We start from the raw sequence: 17,381 nt of genomic DNA on the forward strand, positions 1-17,381 counted from the left end.
CTGTCAGTGGTAATGTGGCAAACCTTTTAATGTGAAATAAGCAGCCGCGCCTGAGATCGGCCCGTGATAAAGCTGCACCGAAGGAGAAAAGATTGTTGAAAGACAAGGTGTTGAGTTTGGAAATGAAGACTGCTAGCCTTCCAGGTGACCTCTTTATTCACCTCAGCATGGAGATGTGACTTCCTGTTATTTTCACATCGCTGTTAAAGGACACTTTGGCAACAAAGAAATGTAATATGTGAAAAAAAGTCAACTGGAGCCCGTTTAAATAAGCATCTTTTTGTTTTCCGGAGGTTCTGCAGTTTTTAACCTGCTGGCTCTCTTCCTGCACTGCGTCTCTTTTCCCACAGCTTCATCTGATTAACTAGCTCTCTGGTCATCATTCAGAAGTTTTTAAGGTGGAAATGTGATCCTGTGAGGGCGAATTAAGGGCAGCTACTTCAGCTATGAAGTCAGCACGAGCACGGCGTCTGCTCTTTTTTACGCCCAGAGGCCTGATGTCGTCTGAAAGATCGATTAGGACTCGAGCAGGAGGTAGAGAGCCTGAAAAAAGGGAGCAAGACACAATGTGAGGACGTGGAGGAGAAAAACAGATTCATAATTCAGACTTTGAGGTGCTGACACATTTAAAAGGATCTTACTATGTGCAGATGTTAACACCAATACGATTCACGAGTTTGCATTATAAAGTAGCTGTAGGCTGCCTTTAAAATCTATAAACTAGATTAATTGGCAGATTAATTAAGTGGCTGCAACCACCTTAAAAACTGAAGAAAAAGTAGTGAAATTAGGTAACTAAACTCATGATGTGAAAGTTCCTCCACTGTCCATCAAAATAATCAGTAAATCAGAACTAATATTTACACTCCGGAGTCTTTGACCTTAACATACACCAACAACATAAAGACTTGTTTTCCTTGTGTGACTGAAGAAATGGGGGGTTGGTGGGTGGGAGCACCTACACGGGCTGTTGCACATCAGCGATCCAGCTCCACCCCACTGGCCCCTCTCCCCATTCAGAGATCCCCTCAGTGTGAGGCACCAGGAATTTGCCCCTCTCCCCCTTCCCTCCCTCCTCCTGTTTAGCCATTCACTCCATCCCTGCATCCATCTATCCTCCCTGTCCTAATTTCCTGTTCTCATAGCTTTCTTTAACTCTGCTCATTCGCACCCTCTCTGCTTGCTCCTGCAGTGGCCCACGAGCATTTGAAAGACCGTGGGCTGTTTGGACTTCCTCCTCCTCCACCTGGAGCCAGTCCGGCTGAGTATTATCACCTAATGGCGAGCCACCGGAGCCCCTATAGCGAGCTGCTCATGCAAGGGGCCGGGGCCACGGCGGGGGCCCACCTGTCTGACTACATCGCTCCCATTGATGGTGAGTACCTCTGAGATTTGACTTGAAAGGTTTCCAGCTGCAGTTTCCTAACTTCTCTAAGCCCCTAGTTTTGGTTTTCTGGATTCCTGTGATTTTTAGGCTAAGAAGTTCAGACATAGTACGATGACAGTAAATGAAAAAATGTGAAACTGCAGTTTCTGTCATTACCAGTGGAAGGTGCCTCCAAAACCGAGTCGGTCCCCATAGACTGCCATATTACAATGTCCAGCTTTACAGCAGTGATGCACCCATACATTCTATTTAACTTCGGCCTTTTGCCCCAAACAGGTCACCTGGGTGTAAAAAAAAAGAAAGGAAAGGGGGCTTTAAAATATCAAGGATATGAGTGACAATGTACGCCACCGTATGCTTTACGCAAATGGTGAAAATGTGTGGAAACAGTTTTAAAGTTGAAATAAAACCTACGTTTGAACCTCTTTTGGCTTTTCATATTGTTGATTTTGACTTTCCAATCCAATGTATAGAAAAAAAAAGTAAACCAACATTTCAGTTAAGTTTTTCTAAGTTTATCTTATTTGTTTTGTCTTTTCTTTGGGAGATGAATCACAAACTACAAGTGTATCTAATCTGAGTTGTATATACTTCTGATAACAAACAGTGTATCTGTGTATCTTATGTGTTTTTATAGGTTATTTGGGGTGTTACCGTGTTGTGAGCGTTATTTCAGGTGGCAAATCCTGTATCACGTGAAAAGTCAGTTCATCCAGCTGACTAAAGCGGACTGTAGAAAGGTCTCTTTTCCCACCAGCCCACCCGGCTCTACCCAATGAGCTGCTTTGACCCCGATTAGGGAGATGAAATTCGTATCACGTTGGAGATGAAACAGAGATCACAGGAGAGGTGTATAAATAAAAAAGCCCTGTGTACATTTTTCATGTCAAACATCTTCAAACATCTGAAGGGCTTCAGGTATTGGACATGTGCTGAGCAGCTCGCCTCCACACCAGGCCTCCACCAGCACTTTTCCGTAAACATGGAGGACTTATTGTGGTGCTGTGATATTTCCACTGTGGGGCACATTTGGCTGCAGTAGGTATATTTAATGTAATGGATGCCTGCTTTGATCCGGCGCTTTGCTCTGCACCTTAAAAGGGTACCCGTGTCTGAGAGTGAGACTAATGGTGGAGGGGAAGTCCTGGTGATGAACACCAGAAAACTTCATCTGTCTGAGTCATTGTGATAATACCTGCCAGCTTAACGCCTCTGCACTTGCACAGATGTGACATTTCCTGTTAGTGTTTCTCATACAGTAAATTTCTAACTGGGTTGTAGGATATTTATGGCCATCTTCCTGCTCATCCTTTACTCACCTTTGCTTTTCTAGGTGCTTTACATAACTACTGTGTGCCACAAGACTCATATAAAAACACAGCAGGGAGAGAATTAGGTTCCTCTGGAAAAAAAAATCTTTATAAGAGATGACTTTTTCTAGAATTGTGAGGCGAAAGATAGAATTCTGGTTGTTTTCCTCATAAATCTGGCTTTTCCTGTCAGAAATCTAAAATTTTCTAGTAGAAATCTGACTTTAATCTCAGAATTTTGAAAAAAAAGTTATGGGTACCCATCAATATATATTTTTTATTGGTCATAATCCCGAGCAGGTGTGCTGGAAGTGTTAAAAACAAAACTGGAGTGTGAGAGTATGAGAGCTGTTGATTTTTAAAAAAATATTATTGTTGGCCTGTTTTTGACTCTCGTGTCTGGTGTGGATGCACGTATATATTTATTTTTTTGCTTTTTTATTGGGTTTTGTTCTAGGCACATGCTTAATAAGCAAACCTTGAGAAACTAGTTGATGTTACGCTTCAGAAAAGTCTCAAAAGTTATTCCAATGCTACTCATGGATTTAGATTGATTTATCTGAAGTGCAATTATGGATAACATTTGTAACCTGCCAAGGGACTGCATATATAAATTGTCTTTAAGCTAACTTTGCAGCAATGCATCAAAAGGCAACATTTGTTAATATTGCAATTTTCCCTTTCAATTAAAGTTTAAATAAAAAACAAAACAAAACAAAAGCAGCTTACTCTATACTCATCAAAGCAATAAGCTTATGCATTGCTTTTCAGCTGGTAGCTGGTTTCCAGTACTTATTTCAGGCCAGTGGTTGCCTTGGTAACCCGGTCACATGTGATACTTTTCCATTGGAAGTTGCTTTAATTTATTGTTAATTTGTTGCCTCAGTGATGGGACTGATAATTCCAACAGCTATGTGGCGAAGTTGGTGACCTTCATTGACATTGGATAGTCTCTCATTGCTGCATAGCTGTTCATACACTCTTTAGTAATATTCTATACAGCACTAGTTACACATTTTAACCAGCCACCATGTTTTGCTCAAAAGGGTTTTAAAGGATTCTTCAGGACCTCGTGTGTTTCATGACTTACCTGGTTAAGTAAAGGTTATACTTACTCGCTGCAACATCTTGTGCTACTAACTGGTTTTATACAAAAGTAAAGATTGTCACCAGTTTAGCTTCCATTTGATTTCTCGTCAACACATAGATGTCTTTCATTAATTTTGGATGATTTGGATTTTAAAGTATTTTGAAACAGTAAACACACTTATGTTAAAAGTCTACCTTTAAGTAACCAGGTCGTGTGTGACTGCTGCATATATTTGCTGTCTGCTTGGAACAATCATTCTCACCTTCTTCTTTCCAGTAATATATGTAAATTCTAAAGCAGCTCAGGAAGTCTGAACTCATAGAAGAAAGCACAGTGATGTTTCCTCTATAAATGAACTATAATGAGCTTAAAGGACAGAACAACACATTTGCGTGGGAATTTTAGGTCTTTACATTTCTAAAACCTTTACATGTGGTTTCTTGCTGGAGTATCCTGAGGCTGTAAAATGAAAAGGAGAACTCCAGGTTGTAACTTGCAACCAATCTATGAGGTCCACAATGACACTGAAAACAGAGCACATCTGAAATTAAATATAAAAATACAATATATAAATGTACAAAATAACTGGTGACTTTAGGCCTCACCCCAAGTTTTACAGTGAGTGATACGGTTGCCTGCTGAGCCGCTCAACGAGCCGTCAGCGTGGGTTAAACTCTTCCCCACAGGCTTGTGAATGAGCTCGCTGTGTTATGGTGTTGGAGGCCAAAGTTGTGCTGCTGAGAGCTAAGGCAGGCTGCCAGCAGCGTGAAGCCGGCCAGCCGCGCTCACTAAAGCTGTCATAACTCAGTTTCCAGCCGTCCCGAAACACTATGCAGGCGCAGGAGCCAAAGCAAACGGAAAGCACGTTTGGCTCCGTCTCGCCAAAATGTCATTGTTAAGATATTCACTGAAACTGTGAGCAGGGAGCAGCAAGATCACTCTACCTGCCAAACACGGTGAAATATTTCCATTCTTAGAAATGAGGTGAGGAAAGCTGGTGATGTTTGAGAAAAACTACTCAAAAGAAGCAACACATAAGGTATCTGTCTAACAGGAATGCTGTCTAAGATGCTTTCTTCATATTCATCTTCTGTGGTTGCACTCAGTCCTACAAATATTTAGTTTTCCGCAAATCTGTTACCAGGCTTTTGGTATCAGAAGGTTTTGATTGGTTTGTTTTGGGGCTTTGTTAAAGCTGAGTAAAGATTCAAGGTGGAGATATTCAACACATGCAGCAGATCTACTAATTTCTGTTTTAAGATCTTTAAATCAGTTTTGTGTGTGTGTGGGTGAACAATTCCTCTCGTGTCTCCCTATCTTTGACACCATCTGTGGTAGTTTCATGTTGAATAAGTAAGCTCGAAGTTTTTATGTTTTTGAACGTAATCTTTCACACCATCAGATCAGTTTTGTTTTCAGTTTGACTTGTTTATATTATAATGATTTAAAAACTTTCTGTTACAAATAAAACAGTCTCACGCTGCAGGTGAAAGAACAGAAACTTGGCAAAGTCATAACATGAGATTTTATTTTATAGTGATTACATCTTTATTTTCATGAGAAAAGGTCATCTTTTTTTTAGGCATCGAATTTACTCATCTGTTACACGTTTTCATGGTTGATGGTCTGGTGTCTTTTTATTAGCTCCAGAATGAGAGATGTGCAAAGTGCAATCATGTAAAGTTAACCCAGAGAGCCGACACATCTGGGCCTAATCCGGGCTTCTTTTGGCACTTGTCGTGCTGGCGAGTGTCGTTTCTCAAAAACAGAACATCCTTGACCTCTGGCTGCGTTGTGGCAGCCATGCTAACCCCATGTTTATGCAGTCATTCAAGGCCAAAGAAAACTGCAGATGTGGGCCACATCTGGGCCAAACATTCGCTTCTAGCTGGGAAGCATCTTTGACTGGTTTTCCTCATATTTATTGCTCACATAAGGAAAATATTTTTGGCTATCATTTAGTCACTTTTTCTTAAATGTTTATTTAAAATTAACAGATGTCATAGTTGACAGACTCCTTGTGAGTTTTTTTAAGTGCTTATGTCAAAGTTTGACTCCAGAATAATCGAAAGTTTAAGCAGCTTATTGATTTTTATCTAAAGTTTATGACTTTCCTTTAATTGAGAGCCCCCCCCCTCCCCAAAATGTTTTCAACACACCTCACCCCCCCCCCCCCCCCCTCCCCAAAGCAGCTTCTAATATAAATCACAATGGAGAAGTGGGGGAGGCGGCAGTGGCAGCGGCGAGCGAGTCGAGCCGGGGTTTTCCATTGGTCCATTTATCAGTGGAAGTGGCACATTAATAAACACATCTCCCCAGAGGTGAGAGGAAGTAACAGAGATGAATATGGCTGCCAGTCCTGAACGGCGTCATACGAGCCGCTGCCGCCATCACCGATAACAGTAGGAAAAAAAAGAAAACCTCACCCCCACCACCACCATCAGCATCAGCATCAACCTGGGCTTTATCTGAGCTTCGTCTGGTTAAATGTCCAAATTAGCATCCAGCAACACCGGCCGCCCCTCAAACAGTAACAAACCTCCAGAGCTAAGATGTCCCTCGAGAATCGAGGAAATGTTTTTCCTCTTCTGTGGATTTGTTAGATCATCATTCAAATTCCATATGTCCCAGCATAAAGATGCCTCCTCCTCCTCCTCAAGTCTTTAAACAGGTAACATATGCTGCAGGACATACTTGGAAAGACCCTCTGAGCCCCATCGTTAATAAGCACGGCAGTGAAAGCAAACAAAGCAGAATTAATTGCTTGCTGAGCTCCTCGCTGTCGCAGGAAAAGCTCAACGTCAGAGCCTCTAGTTTCTGAGCCTTGGTGACAGGAAGTGAACCAGATGTGCTCCAGGAGTCCCCCCAACTGTTTCTTTGTAAGGAACAAGGACAGATTTTAACATTTATCTTAACAGCCCTTTTCCAAGCAGCATTTAGTGTCAGGTGTCCAATACAATGCTTTAATGTGCTTTAATTAACTCAGTTTTTGAGAACATTAGAGCCACCGTCAGTGGTGGAAAACTCATGGATAAACTCTTTCTTTAAATGTACATTTTTTAAATATTCCCATCTTTGAGGAAGATACCAGCTTCTTTCACTGTTATTATTTGGTAATTTGATGTGCAAAAATAAAGGGCAACTTTTAAGGCTTCCATTTGTTTTTGAGCAGCAAACAGATGTGGCTGTGTGCACTATGTAGACTAGCCTAAAAACAGCATGTTGCAGATTAAGACCAGATTAACCTGCCACATTGTAGTCATTACCAGGGTTTCAGAAAACGTATTTGAATCTTCCCAGAGGCTTAGCTCTATACATGGTAATACCCACCATGATGTCACCCATGAGCTTGTTAACTCATATTTTGAAGTATTGTCTTCAGCATTGGGCTGTTTTTTTTTTTGTTTGTTTTTTTAATCCAATTCACAGGGAAACGTGATATAACGTGCATATCTGAGTTTACCACCATTTCATTGACAGAGCTCAGAGATTCCAAGATTGCAGAGAGGGAGACACTGACACAAGATCTTTTAGGGAAAAAAAGAATTGAAAAGTTTATGAGCGGTAACAGATGTCATTCAGGATAATAGTGCTAATTATAAATATTGCTGATACCGTAATTTGTCAAATAATTGTGCTAATCTATGTGATGCACCGTTACAGTTTATGGGTGCAGCTTGCTAGCCAAGCTATACCAACCAGCATTAGCTCATAACTTCTTCCCATCCTTTCATTCAAATGTGGTCTGACTCAGAAACCCAACATGGAGATTGTTCAGTCTGCTCACTTTAAGGGTTCACCATGCCAGAAATACATGGGTGACATCATAGTGGCTACTGACATCTTTTATATACAGTTTGTGGGGATTGACTCACTCTGACTTCATAGGAAAAAAATATCTATAGTCTCAGGCTGAATCGTTTAAAATCTGTTTATTTACTTATGTCACATTAAACATTATTATTTAACCATAACACCTAAATACAGTCAGTGTGCTTCTCATTGTCTTCTGGACTAGCTGGTTAGGAAAAAAATGACAATTAAGCATGCAATGAGTTCTGTATGTCCGCCCAGTGTTACAACTTAAAGAAAAAGGAAGTTTGGAGCCTGTTTTACCTGCCTGAAGAAGAGTTTTGTTGTCTGAATTTACATGTCAGAGCTGAGATCGATCAGATGGTTCTGCATACATTTCCTTGCAGTTGAAATCAATTCTTTGTAAATTGCCCTCATTTAGCATCGTGAAGTCCAACCCAGACTGGGTGATGTTTATCTGGAGTAATTACGAGGAATTATTGCGGGAAGATTGATTGGTCGTGTCTGAATCTTAATGAGGTCGCCACATGTGGGCAGATGTGAGAGCTGCATTGGATTTCATGCAGACACATGTTTGGACTAAAGACTAAAGTTGTGAAATGTAATGATCAGACAGCTGCAGAGGAGGCTAATTCCCTGCTTCACTCTAAGGCCTGTGAGAATTGAAATGAGGGTTTTTCTCCAAAAGAAAACTTGGGAAAAAAACCATGTATTTGTCTGTAATTTAAGCCCTTCTCATGTTAATTTTTTAAAACAATAAACAGCCAGTACATGTTGACCTCTGTCAAACTCTCCCAAATCCAACCAAGAAACACATTGATTAAAAAATGTCCCTAATTTTTCTGATTTACGCAGAAGTCAGTTTTATTGATTACTGTTTAAACAGCACCAAATACATGTCAACGCTGTGATGCTGGGGATATGTTTCCCTCATTCTTCACCTTTGTGTCAGCCCATTAAGGACACATTTCATTGCAGTGCATTTGTATAAAATACAACCCATTACAGATGGTAAAGTGACCTGCCTGTGAGTATCAGGGATGTCTCAGTAGGATGAGGCACTTTGGGTACTCAAAGATTACACACATCAACCGATTACACACATCAACCGAGCGGTCCCCAACCCCCCCGGGTCCCGCTGACTTAGACTGTACAGTAAAGACAGTTTTCATATAATGTTATGCAAATCAGCATCAGCATGCATAACTGTTAAAGCCAGGTGGCATCAGTGTTATACTTTATTCCCTATGTAAAGACAAACTGAAACCCAGCCTGCAACTATTTGAATTCTCCCTCCACTGAAAGTGTTCTTTACTTATTTTAGGAAAGTAGGGAGTTGTAAAGCGAAATACCCTGAAAACATGGTGATTCTTCTCAGTGTTGTGCAATCAAACAACAACTAACCCCCTCGACCCTTCTCCATTTAAAATTTGTGTCACTGGGACAGATCCAGTCGGATGTAGGTCACTTATTCCAGACGATTGCTTCTACAGTGTAATTCCTGCATCCTTGAGGCTTGAGTTTATTGTCTAATATCTACAGTAATATCTGCCAGGCTCTGTTTGTGTCAGTGAAGAGATAGTTTACTATATTCGCTGTGAGCACTTATTGATAGGGCTGTTGTGAGTCCGCGGGGTTTTGGGTGTCACAGCGATGCTGCAGCAGCATCCATCACAGCAAGCATGCACTTCCACCCTCACCGCTTTAATGCCTCCGCCCCAAAATAGCACAAACAGCAGACACAGGCTGATTCTAAGTAGACTGCATTCAGGTGGAGAGTGACTCGTTAGATTTAAGAGTCTTTCCTTTAGACTCCTCTCACTGCTAACCTACATGTTACCAGTGTGATGGATAATATCACCTGTTCACCCACCTGTGTGTCATCCACAGTGTCGCGGTTCTCAAGCCCCAGACTGACGCCGCGGCTCAGCAGGAAAAGGGCACTGTCTATCTCGCCGCTGTCCGACGCCAGCATCGACCTCCAGACGATGATCCGCACCTCGCCCAACTCCCTGGTGGCATACATCAACAATTCACGCTCCAGCTCGGCCGCCAGCAGCTCCTACGGACACCTGTCGGTCGGCGGGCTCAGGTATCCGCACCCACACTGATGTCAGATAACGTAACACCTGGATCTGTCACTCAAAGGTTCAGTTCCACTGAACTTAAACCTTCTCATGAGACAAGTTTTGATTCTTTATCTCAATCACTGAACCCTTGCAGTGTTTGATCGCCTTCTCAGACTGAACAGGTTTATTCCAGCTCAGGTGTCTGATTTTCTCTCTCTCTCTCCTGATTGGTTGTTATGTTGCAGAAGGGAAAAGCCACAAAGTTTTTTCTTCTTTCTTTCTGATTTTCGTTTTTAATTTTATTTCCTCAAATAATTAAAGAATGGAGGTTAACTGCACAGTAAACCAAAGTTTAATTTATTCATTGTAAATATAAGTATCAAGTTTTATGTTTACCGCTGAGATTCTCTTTTATACAAAAATCCTTTATACAAAAATTTCCTCTTGCAGCCCGCCCTTCCCCTTCCCTCACCCCATCAATCCCATGGCCTACCAGCAGCTCCTCTCCCAGCAGCGAGGCCTCAGCGCCTTCGGCCACACTCCGCCCCTCATCCAGCCGCCGCCCACCTTCACCACCCGCCAGGGGGCCCTCGGCCTCTCCTCGCTTCCTGCCTCCACCCACAACAGCGACCTGGTATCCAAGGTAAAGGGGCAAGGGTTTGATTCCACTTCGCATCATTTTCTCCATTTCATTGCCCCTCGCCGTCCTGCTTTCCTGTGTGATCTGTCATGTCCTCTCCAGTACAGGAGAAAAAAACTAATTTACAGAAATGAAAGAGGAGTTTGTGCTAAAGGAAGCTGTTCTGTACCTTTAAAACCATCAAATATGGTATCACACAGGGATAAATGTAAGAACCAGTGCACTTTATTTTAGAAGTACTGCAAGTGATTTTATTAATTCATTTAGTTTCTACACAAAGTCATATTTGCTGATAATTTTAGGTTCAGGTTAGTATCAGGATGCAGGTTAGAAATGATTTTTGTATTGTGTGGATGTTATTTGATGTCTGCGCTCCACGTGCTCTGGACCTTTTATGGAGTTCTGCTTCACAGATGGCTTGATTGAATTATTGATTGATTGATTAACTGGTGTGTGACTAAAATTAAACACATCCACATTTCTGAGGAATGCTCAAAGCTGAGAATTTAGTCTAAAAAATTTTTTCCCGTAACTTGATTCAGTTTTTTTCCTTTTCAGTATATTTTCCAGTCTTCACATATTTATATGTGTCTATAGAAGATGCTGTCATATTGATTTGGACAGAATTTAGCAGCAGTTTCTGTTAGAAACAAGTTCAAATAATCTTGAAGTGAATGAGAGCTTTTGGTTTTCCACCTCTTTTAAAGAAAAAATGCTTTTTAAAGATTTAAAAAAAAAAAAATTGCTAAAAAAGCCCTACTTGTTCTTTTTTGTTTAACTTGTCACATAGGACCTGGTTCTGGATTCATTTTTCAGAAGTAATAATCTAATTTCTATTTTTTGTTGATTTTCAGCATTAAACTCTTTTTATTTGTTGCTAGTAAGGATTATTATTTTTTCATTTTTGTACTCAGTTTCTGGTAGTCGCTGCATTTTCCTTCTATAAAAGTCATTTTTTAAGCACATTTTCACTGGTTCAGTAACATCAGCTCTGTTGACACATTCTTATAAGGCTGTTGTTAATTTTCTATTTTGACTAAGCAGACGTAAAATGTTTATTCTTACAGTATGACAGCTTCTTAGGTGGAAGTCATAAACACACCGACATCTGAATACTGTCATTACTAGATATTGTAGATTTCTTATACATTTTTATTTCTTTTGCCGTTTTAAAAAACAAGACTGTAAACATCTGCCTCGTATATTTGAATCAGTATTTAAAGTTCTTCAAACAAAAGACAGTTTTGTCTGGTTTGAGTTTAAATAAACAGAGAAAATAATATAAGTTTAAGACAGCTGTAAGCTGACAGAGTTTTGTGTACTCGAAGCTTTCTGGATGATTGAAGCCTCTGATTTCTGTGCGGTTGCAGGAAATTCCCCCTTTTTGTTCCCCAGGTATTTTTCTCCATGCCAGCTGCTGAAATAACTGTTTAGCCGAACCCTGAATTTTGCAGCTCCGGTTTCCAGCTGTTTGTTCTCACTGTAGATTTTGTTTGTCATCATCCCGCCCTCCGCTCGCTCACCGGGTCACGGCGCTCTCAGTGTTTTTATTTGCGGTGTCAGCCTCCGCACATGCTCGGTAAACTCTCGGGGGCAAACCCATCATTTCTCTACTCCAACACTTGGTTTCTCTGTCTAATCTGGTCGTTTAATCTCGGAGTCTGGCTCAGATTACAGATGTTTGTGTGAGAGGTTAGGAAGGGCATCGTGTAGATCCTGCAGAAGGGAACAGGGGCCGGTGATTTGCCTTGTGTTATATTTTGAATTGGATTTGCCTTTTTTAGAGAGTTTTTCAGCTGAGAATATGAATTACTCTATGATAAATATAGAAATGTTTGCATAGTTTAATTTTTGTTCTAGTGGGGTTTTGTCTTGGTTGCTTGTTGTTGTTGTTGTTGTTGTTGTCACTATTTCATATAAATAATATTAAATCTACTCCACAGGGTGACACCATATTAATGCAAAAAATGTTAAATTTCAACTTAAATGCACTTAAAGTAAGTTAGTGTAATTTATATAACCCAGTATCACATGTAAAACAGCATAAAAACAATAAATAAATACAGTAAGAAAAAGTATTAAGTTAGAAAGTAAGAAAATTACAAATTAAAACAAACAAAAAATAAAATAAATAACAATAAATATATACACAAACAGAAGGAGAACAGCAGATAAATCACTCAAAATAGTAATATTGTCCTCCACGGGCTTCCGTACATCTTGAACTTTAGGTTACAGTAACCCTCCTGTAAAAATATGATTATTGTGCAGGAGTAACAGGATTTTTACTGGAGATAAACTTTTACTTCAATTCATTTAAATCCGTTCTAGATGTTCTTGCATAACATCTAAAGGTGTCTGATCCTGAATCTTTCCCCTCCTCAGAACCACAGAGGCGACTCGGCCGTCAGCAGCACAGTTGACCCTATGAACACCAAAAGGTCAAAGGTCAAGCCTGAAGCAGAAGGACTGAGGCCATCGTCTCCCTGTTCACCGGTACGAAAGAATAAGAGAAAAATGTGTTTTACTGCTTTGCATCAGGGTTATATGGAGTAAAATGACCTTTAAGTTAACTGAGACTTGAACTGTAAATAGATAATTTGCTCAACAAAGTCTGAACGTAGTTTCAGGAGTGAGTACTCTTTAGAAAGAGGCATTGTGTGGAAAGACGGGACTTAGTTTTGAAAGAAACTTTGGCGCCACTCATTAACAATGCTTTTAAAAAAGTCACGACCTTTTGTAATGAGTAATCAGATGTTTGTAAAATCAGGACCTTTTTTGGATCATGAGATGACGTTTTTGGACTGTTTTGAGAAGCGTGGGAGTTTGGACAGGAAAGTGGGAACATTTGTTTGCCTTCACTCTCTGTGTCCTGATCCGTGGCCCCTGATGCGCCACAGCCTCCTGTGACCTTCTTGTAAATCGCATCTCGGATACAGAAAAACTCCACATGATAAGAGCTTTGCATCCATTCGTTTGGCTCCCCCTCCCTCTCCCTCCGCGGCCACTGTAAACTGTGCCAGAGCACTTCATTTTCATGAAATATTGGCCGGGCTTTATTGTCATGTGAGGAGCCTTTTCCTCTTCCTTTTGACAAATTTGCAGCTTCTCTCCGATAGCGAGGCAGGTTTGGGCGTGATGCATGGGGACGGCGGTGCGCGCAGTCGTCTTGGGGCCACCAGAATTGATGAAGATCGCGTGCGTGGGGCAGAGACAAACATGCTGCAGTCAGCACCTTGTGTGTCAGTGTGTGTGTGCGTCTTTGTGTTGGTGGAAGTGTACCGGGAGCCACGTGGGACAAACTACGTGTCAGTTTGTGTCTCAGACATGTGTGAGCGTCCCTGTACATTTGTCTTGGTGAGGACACTGAGCAGGAGAACATTTTAAACAGTGACACTTCCAGGAAGTGGGGACATCTGAGGAAAGTTTCAATTTTTTACAAAGTTGTGAACTGGAAAGTCTGGTAATTTTTTGGAACGCGAATATATATATATATATATATATATATATATATATATATATATATATATATATATATCATTTGGTTGGAATAATTGATCACAACTCTGGGACATTCTTTGATTTTTGTCAAAGTTGTGAAAGGAAAAGTGGGAACAATTTTGGAAATTCTGGAAGTTTTTTAGACAGTGAAAACTGGGGAAAGTGGAGGCAATATTTAGAAAACAGGGAAAGCTTTTATCAAACTGAAAGAACTGTTTGAGAAACACAGTTTCTCAACAGGTTTACCAGATTTGCCGCTGTTGAAGACGAGCCCGGACGCCTGATCACACACTCAGAAACACAAAGCTGACAATGTGAGATTTCAGTGTTTGGTTCATTTACGTTCACGCTGCTGAATTACAAGCTAACGTGGAGTTGTAAACAGAAGTCACGCGTGTGTGTTTGTGGTTGAGGTTGTCAAAACAAATCTGATGCCAACCTCTTCAACTTCAGTGAAGCATGATGGAGCGGTGCGAGCTTTAATCTGTAATTTACCATCTCTGGTGTTCGTGGCAGGTAAAACATATGAACAAACAGCTGAATGTGACTCCTAACAGCTGGGCAGTAAACGCTTCCACATGTGCTTGGTGCAAACAAGCCCTCAGATGAAGGCGAGAAAACGTGCTTATTTCAGTTCGAATAAATAACTCTCGGTGTTTTTCATTTATATTGAGAAAAATAAAGGACAGCTTGACATGTGTTTAACAGTGTTCGGTCTGGATTCTCTACAGAACCATCACAGTGGCTTGTTGGACCTGAAGGATGACGTGGATCGGGACGATTGTAAGCAGGAGCCCGAGGCTGTTTACGAAACCAACTGCCACTGGGAAGGCTGCACCAAAGAGTACGACACGCAGGACCAGCTGGTCCACGTAAGTGTGCGACTGCAAAAAAAACACCGTCTGCAAACTGATAAATATTCTGACATCTCAACACCTTTGCTAACCTAAAAGAAATGAAGCTGACAGAAAGATTTGTCCTGAAACCATAAAAATCAGGCCAATGAAAACCCTATCTGCCTCTTGAATAAATACCATATGATCAACGTAGCTTCTGAAAACTCAGATAAAGATATTAAATCTAGACTATTAGAGTTTGGTTTGGCTCAGTTGTGGTTAAAAATCAATCAGTTTAAATTCCAACAATGAGAATGTCAAATCTGAATGTTATTAGTCATTTTTTCTTGCATCATTCACACATCATGCACCAAGCACTCATTTAAAACAAAAGTAAAATATGAAGGTCCCAGAATGTTGATTCTGTTCATCTGGACATAGCTTTTTCAGTGGGGGAAGATATAAAATATGATAGATAACTGCGACTCAAACTGTATTCTATATGAAACTCTGTTGTTGCTTAACAGGTTAAAATGACTCCTGTTTAGACTGGTGACCTTGGTTGGGTTCCTCTTGTGGCAGCCAAACTATGGTCTCCTTAAACCTGACCAAACAAAAATTAGAACCATAAAAATTATGATCGTCACATATTATATACAAACCTCAGTTTCCCTGTGAACATCCAACACATTGTTATGCCACATCATGAACTACTGCCATTCTGGCAGATACTGCTGCTGACAAAGAGAGAAATACTGCCCATGATTCAATAGCTTGTTGAACCACCTTCAGCACCAATAACTTGAGGTAATGGTTTGCTGTATGACTTTATCGGTCTTTCACATCATCGTGGAGTCAATCTTCTTTGCAACATTACTTCAGTACATTGACTTTTGCCACTGAAACACCTTTATCATTGTCTTTTTCAGTCATTCTGTTGTATATTTGATGCTGTTCTTGGGATCATTGTATGCTTTGCCCATCAAACAAAAGGCTCACATTTGACTCTGGAATACTTTGGTATACAGAAGAGTTCATAGTTGACTTGATGGCTGCAGGGTGTGCAGACTGCTGTGTTTAGTTTTGTGCATTACGACCAAACGTCTCCATTATGGTCTGACCTATCCAAAGGACATTGTTGCTGAACTCTTTTGTTTTGTTCAATGCAACATTATAAACCTAAGCTTGTTCAGTCTTTTTCTAAGTGTGCTGTCATGAGCTTTAACATTCAACATGCTAACTGAGGCCTGTAGAGTCTGAGATGTACCTCTGAGATGTATTGCACGTCTGATCTTGCTGGGATTCCCACTCCTGGATAGTAGTATTGTGTAGTATTGTGTTAATACACACCTGAATGCTGCACATCAGAAAACTGACAAAACCTCTGCTTTTGTAGAGGTGCTCTAGCTTGATGATGATCAGTTAATCGAGCTAATTTACTTTCTCACTTAATTTCAGTGGAAGCAGTGAGCTTGTGCTTAGTTTTTCACAGGACAGCAGAGTCTCTCCAGTTTTGCAGATGATAAATCATTTGAAATTTGGCCTGCTAAGTTACCAGATGGTTTGGATGGCTAGCTGACCTTTTCCACTCAAGAGATGGAATACTAGTGTTAGCTTTATGGCTGTAAAAAACAATCTGCATTAGCTGTGTTCTCCTACCTAGAGAAATAAGTTAACTAAATATAACAGCAACATTACTTCGATACAAATAAGAGTTGAACGTAGGTGCTGTAATGTCTCCTATTTGGTCCTGACATTATGAAGCTGCAAGTTTAATGCCGACCTTACTGGAAGACAACTCGGGATCAAATTTGATACTGAAAATGAGAAAATCTGCCCTGAAACAAGGGAAATAAAATCTTTTAATTCCTAAAAACTAAATGTTGACTTTCTGTTCCAAAGGTCAGGAATGAGCTCTTTGATCATCTACGTGAACATCTACCTGGACACTGAAAACAACCTCTGTGTTCATTCAGTTCTTGTACATGCTTGTTTTGAGTTTTTCCTCTGGCTGACGAGCTGACCTCCAAACCATCATCGCTTTCATTTTTTCTCATCGCAGCACGCAGAGTCTTGGCTGAAAGGGTCTTAGGCATTCCTCAGTTGCAGTGAAGCAGAGAGAGAAAAGAGGCAGCAGAGTGAGGAGGATTAGTGAGGGTCCTGCAGGGCTGGGAGGCTGCTGTCCATCATTCATTAAACCCCGATTCTTCTGTCCATCTGAGGAAAGTCTCACATAAACCAGCTCTGTGACCGTTTACAGACTTTTAAAGCTGCTATGTGTGGCATTTTCAAACACCGGAGCTTCAGATTCAACATGATTCTGATGCTTTGATCGCAGCGCTGTAAACAAATGAGTCTGTGGTCGAGGTAATTGTCAGCTGTGCCCTTGTTTTTTACAAATCGAGACCACATTTCCTGTAAACTTCATTAGATCCTATCCTCTCCCTGGCAGAGCTCCACTCATTTGTTTTCTTTAGATTCAAGGGTAAACATGTGAGGAATCATTTTTCCATTGATCAGTAACATGATCAAAACCTGTGCTCACTGGCTGTATCTGCATACAAAGACACAGCATGGAGGTGGAAAGTGGATGGATACACTAGTCTTTACCGCGAGATATCAGCAGGTGACTCATCCTAACACCACTAATATCAGTCCTGTGGCTTCTCAGAGGAATTTGGTTAAATCAGTACTTTATGTAATTGAAGGAAGTTTTTTGGGGGACTTGTCTGGAA

General features: G+C 40.7%; 1 protein-coding gene across 1 annotated transcript in view; it reads left to right on the plus strand.

Moving 5' to 3' along the window:
• Positions 1-17,381, plus strand: part of LOC147301719 (transcription activator GLI2.L-like) — a 93,114-nt gene that overhangs the window by 65,190 nt on the left and 10,543 nt on the right. The window contains exons 5-9 of the mRNA XM_086282094.1: positions 1,193-1,375; positions 9,491-9,692; positions 10,120-10,312; positions 12,695-12,805; positions 14,542-14,682. Coding sequence (XP_086138220.1) covers positions 1,193-1,375; positions 9,491-9,692; positions 10,120-10,312; positions 12,695-12,805; positions 14,542-14,682 — 830 coding nt within the window. The remainder of the gene's footprint in view (positions 1-1,192; positions 1,376-9,490; positions 9,693-10,119; positions 10,313-12,694; positions 12,806-14,541; positions 14,683-17,381) is intronic.

Source organism: Aulonocara sp. 'chitande type north' Nkhata Bay, linkage group LG23, assembly GCF_057382095.1.
Source record: "Aulonocara sp. 'chitande type north' Nkhata Bay isolate Kocher_YH1m ecotype deep benthic linkage group LG23, A_spYH_male_GT1.1, whole genome shotgun sequence".
Classification (NCBI taxonomy): Eukaryota; Metazoa; Chordata; class Actinopteri; order Cichliformes; family Cichlidae; genus Aulonocara; species Aulonocara sp. 'chitande type north' Nkhata Bay.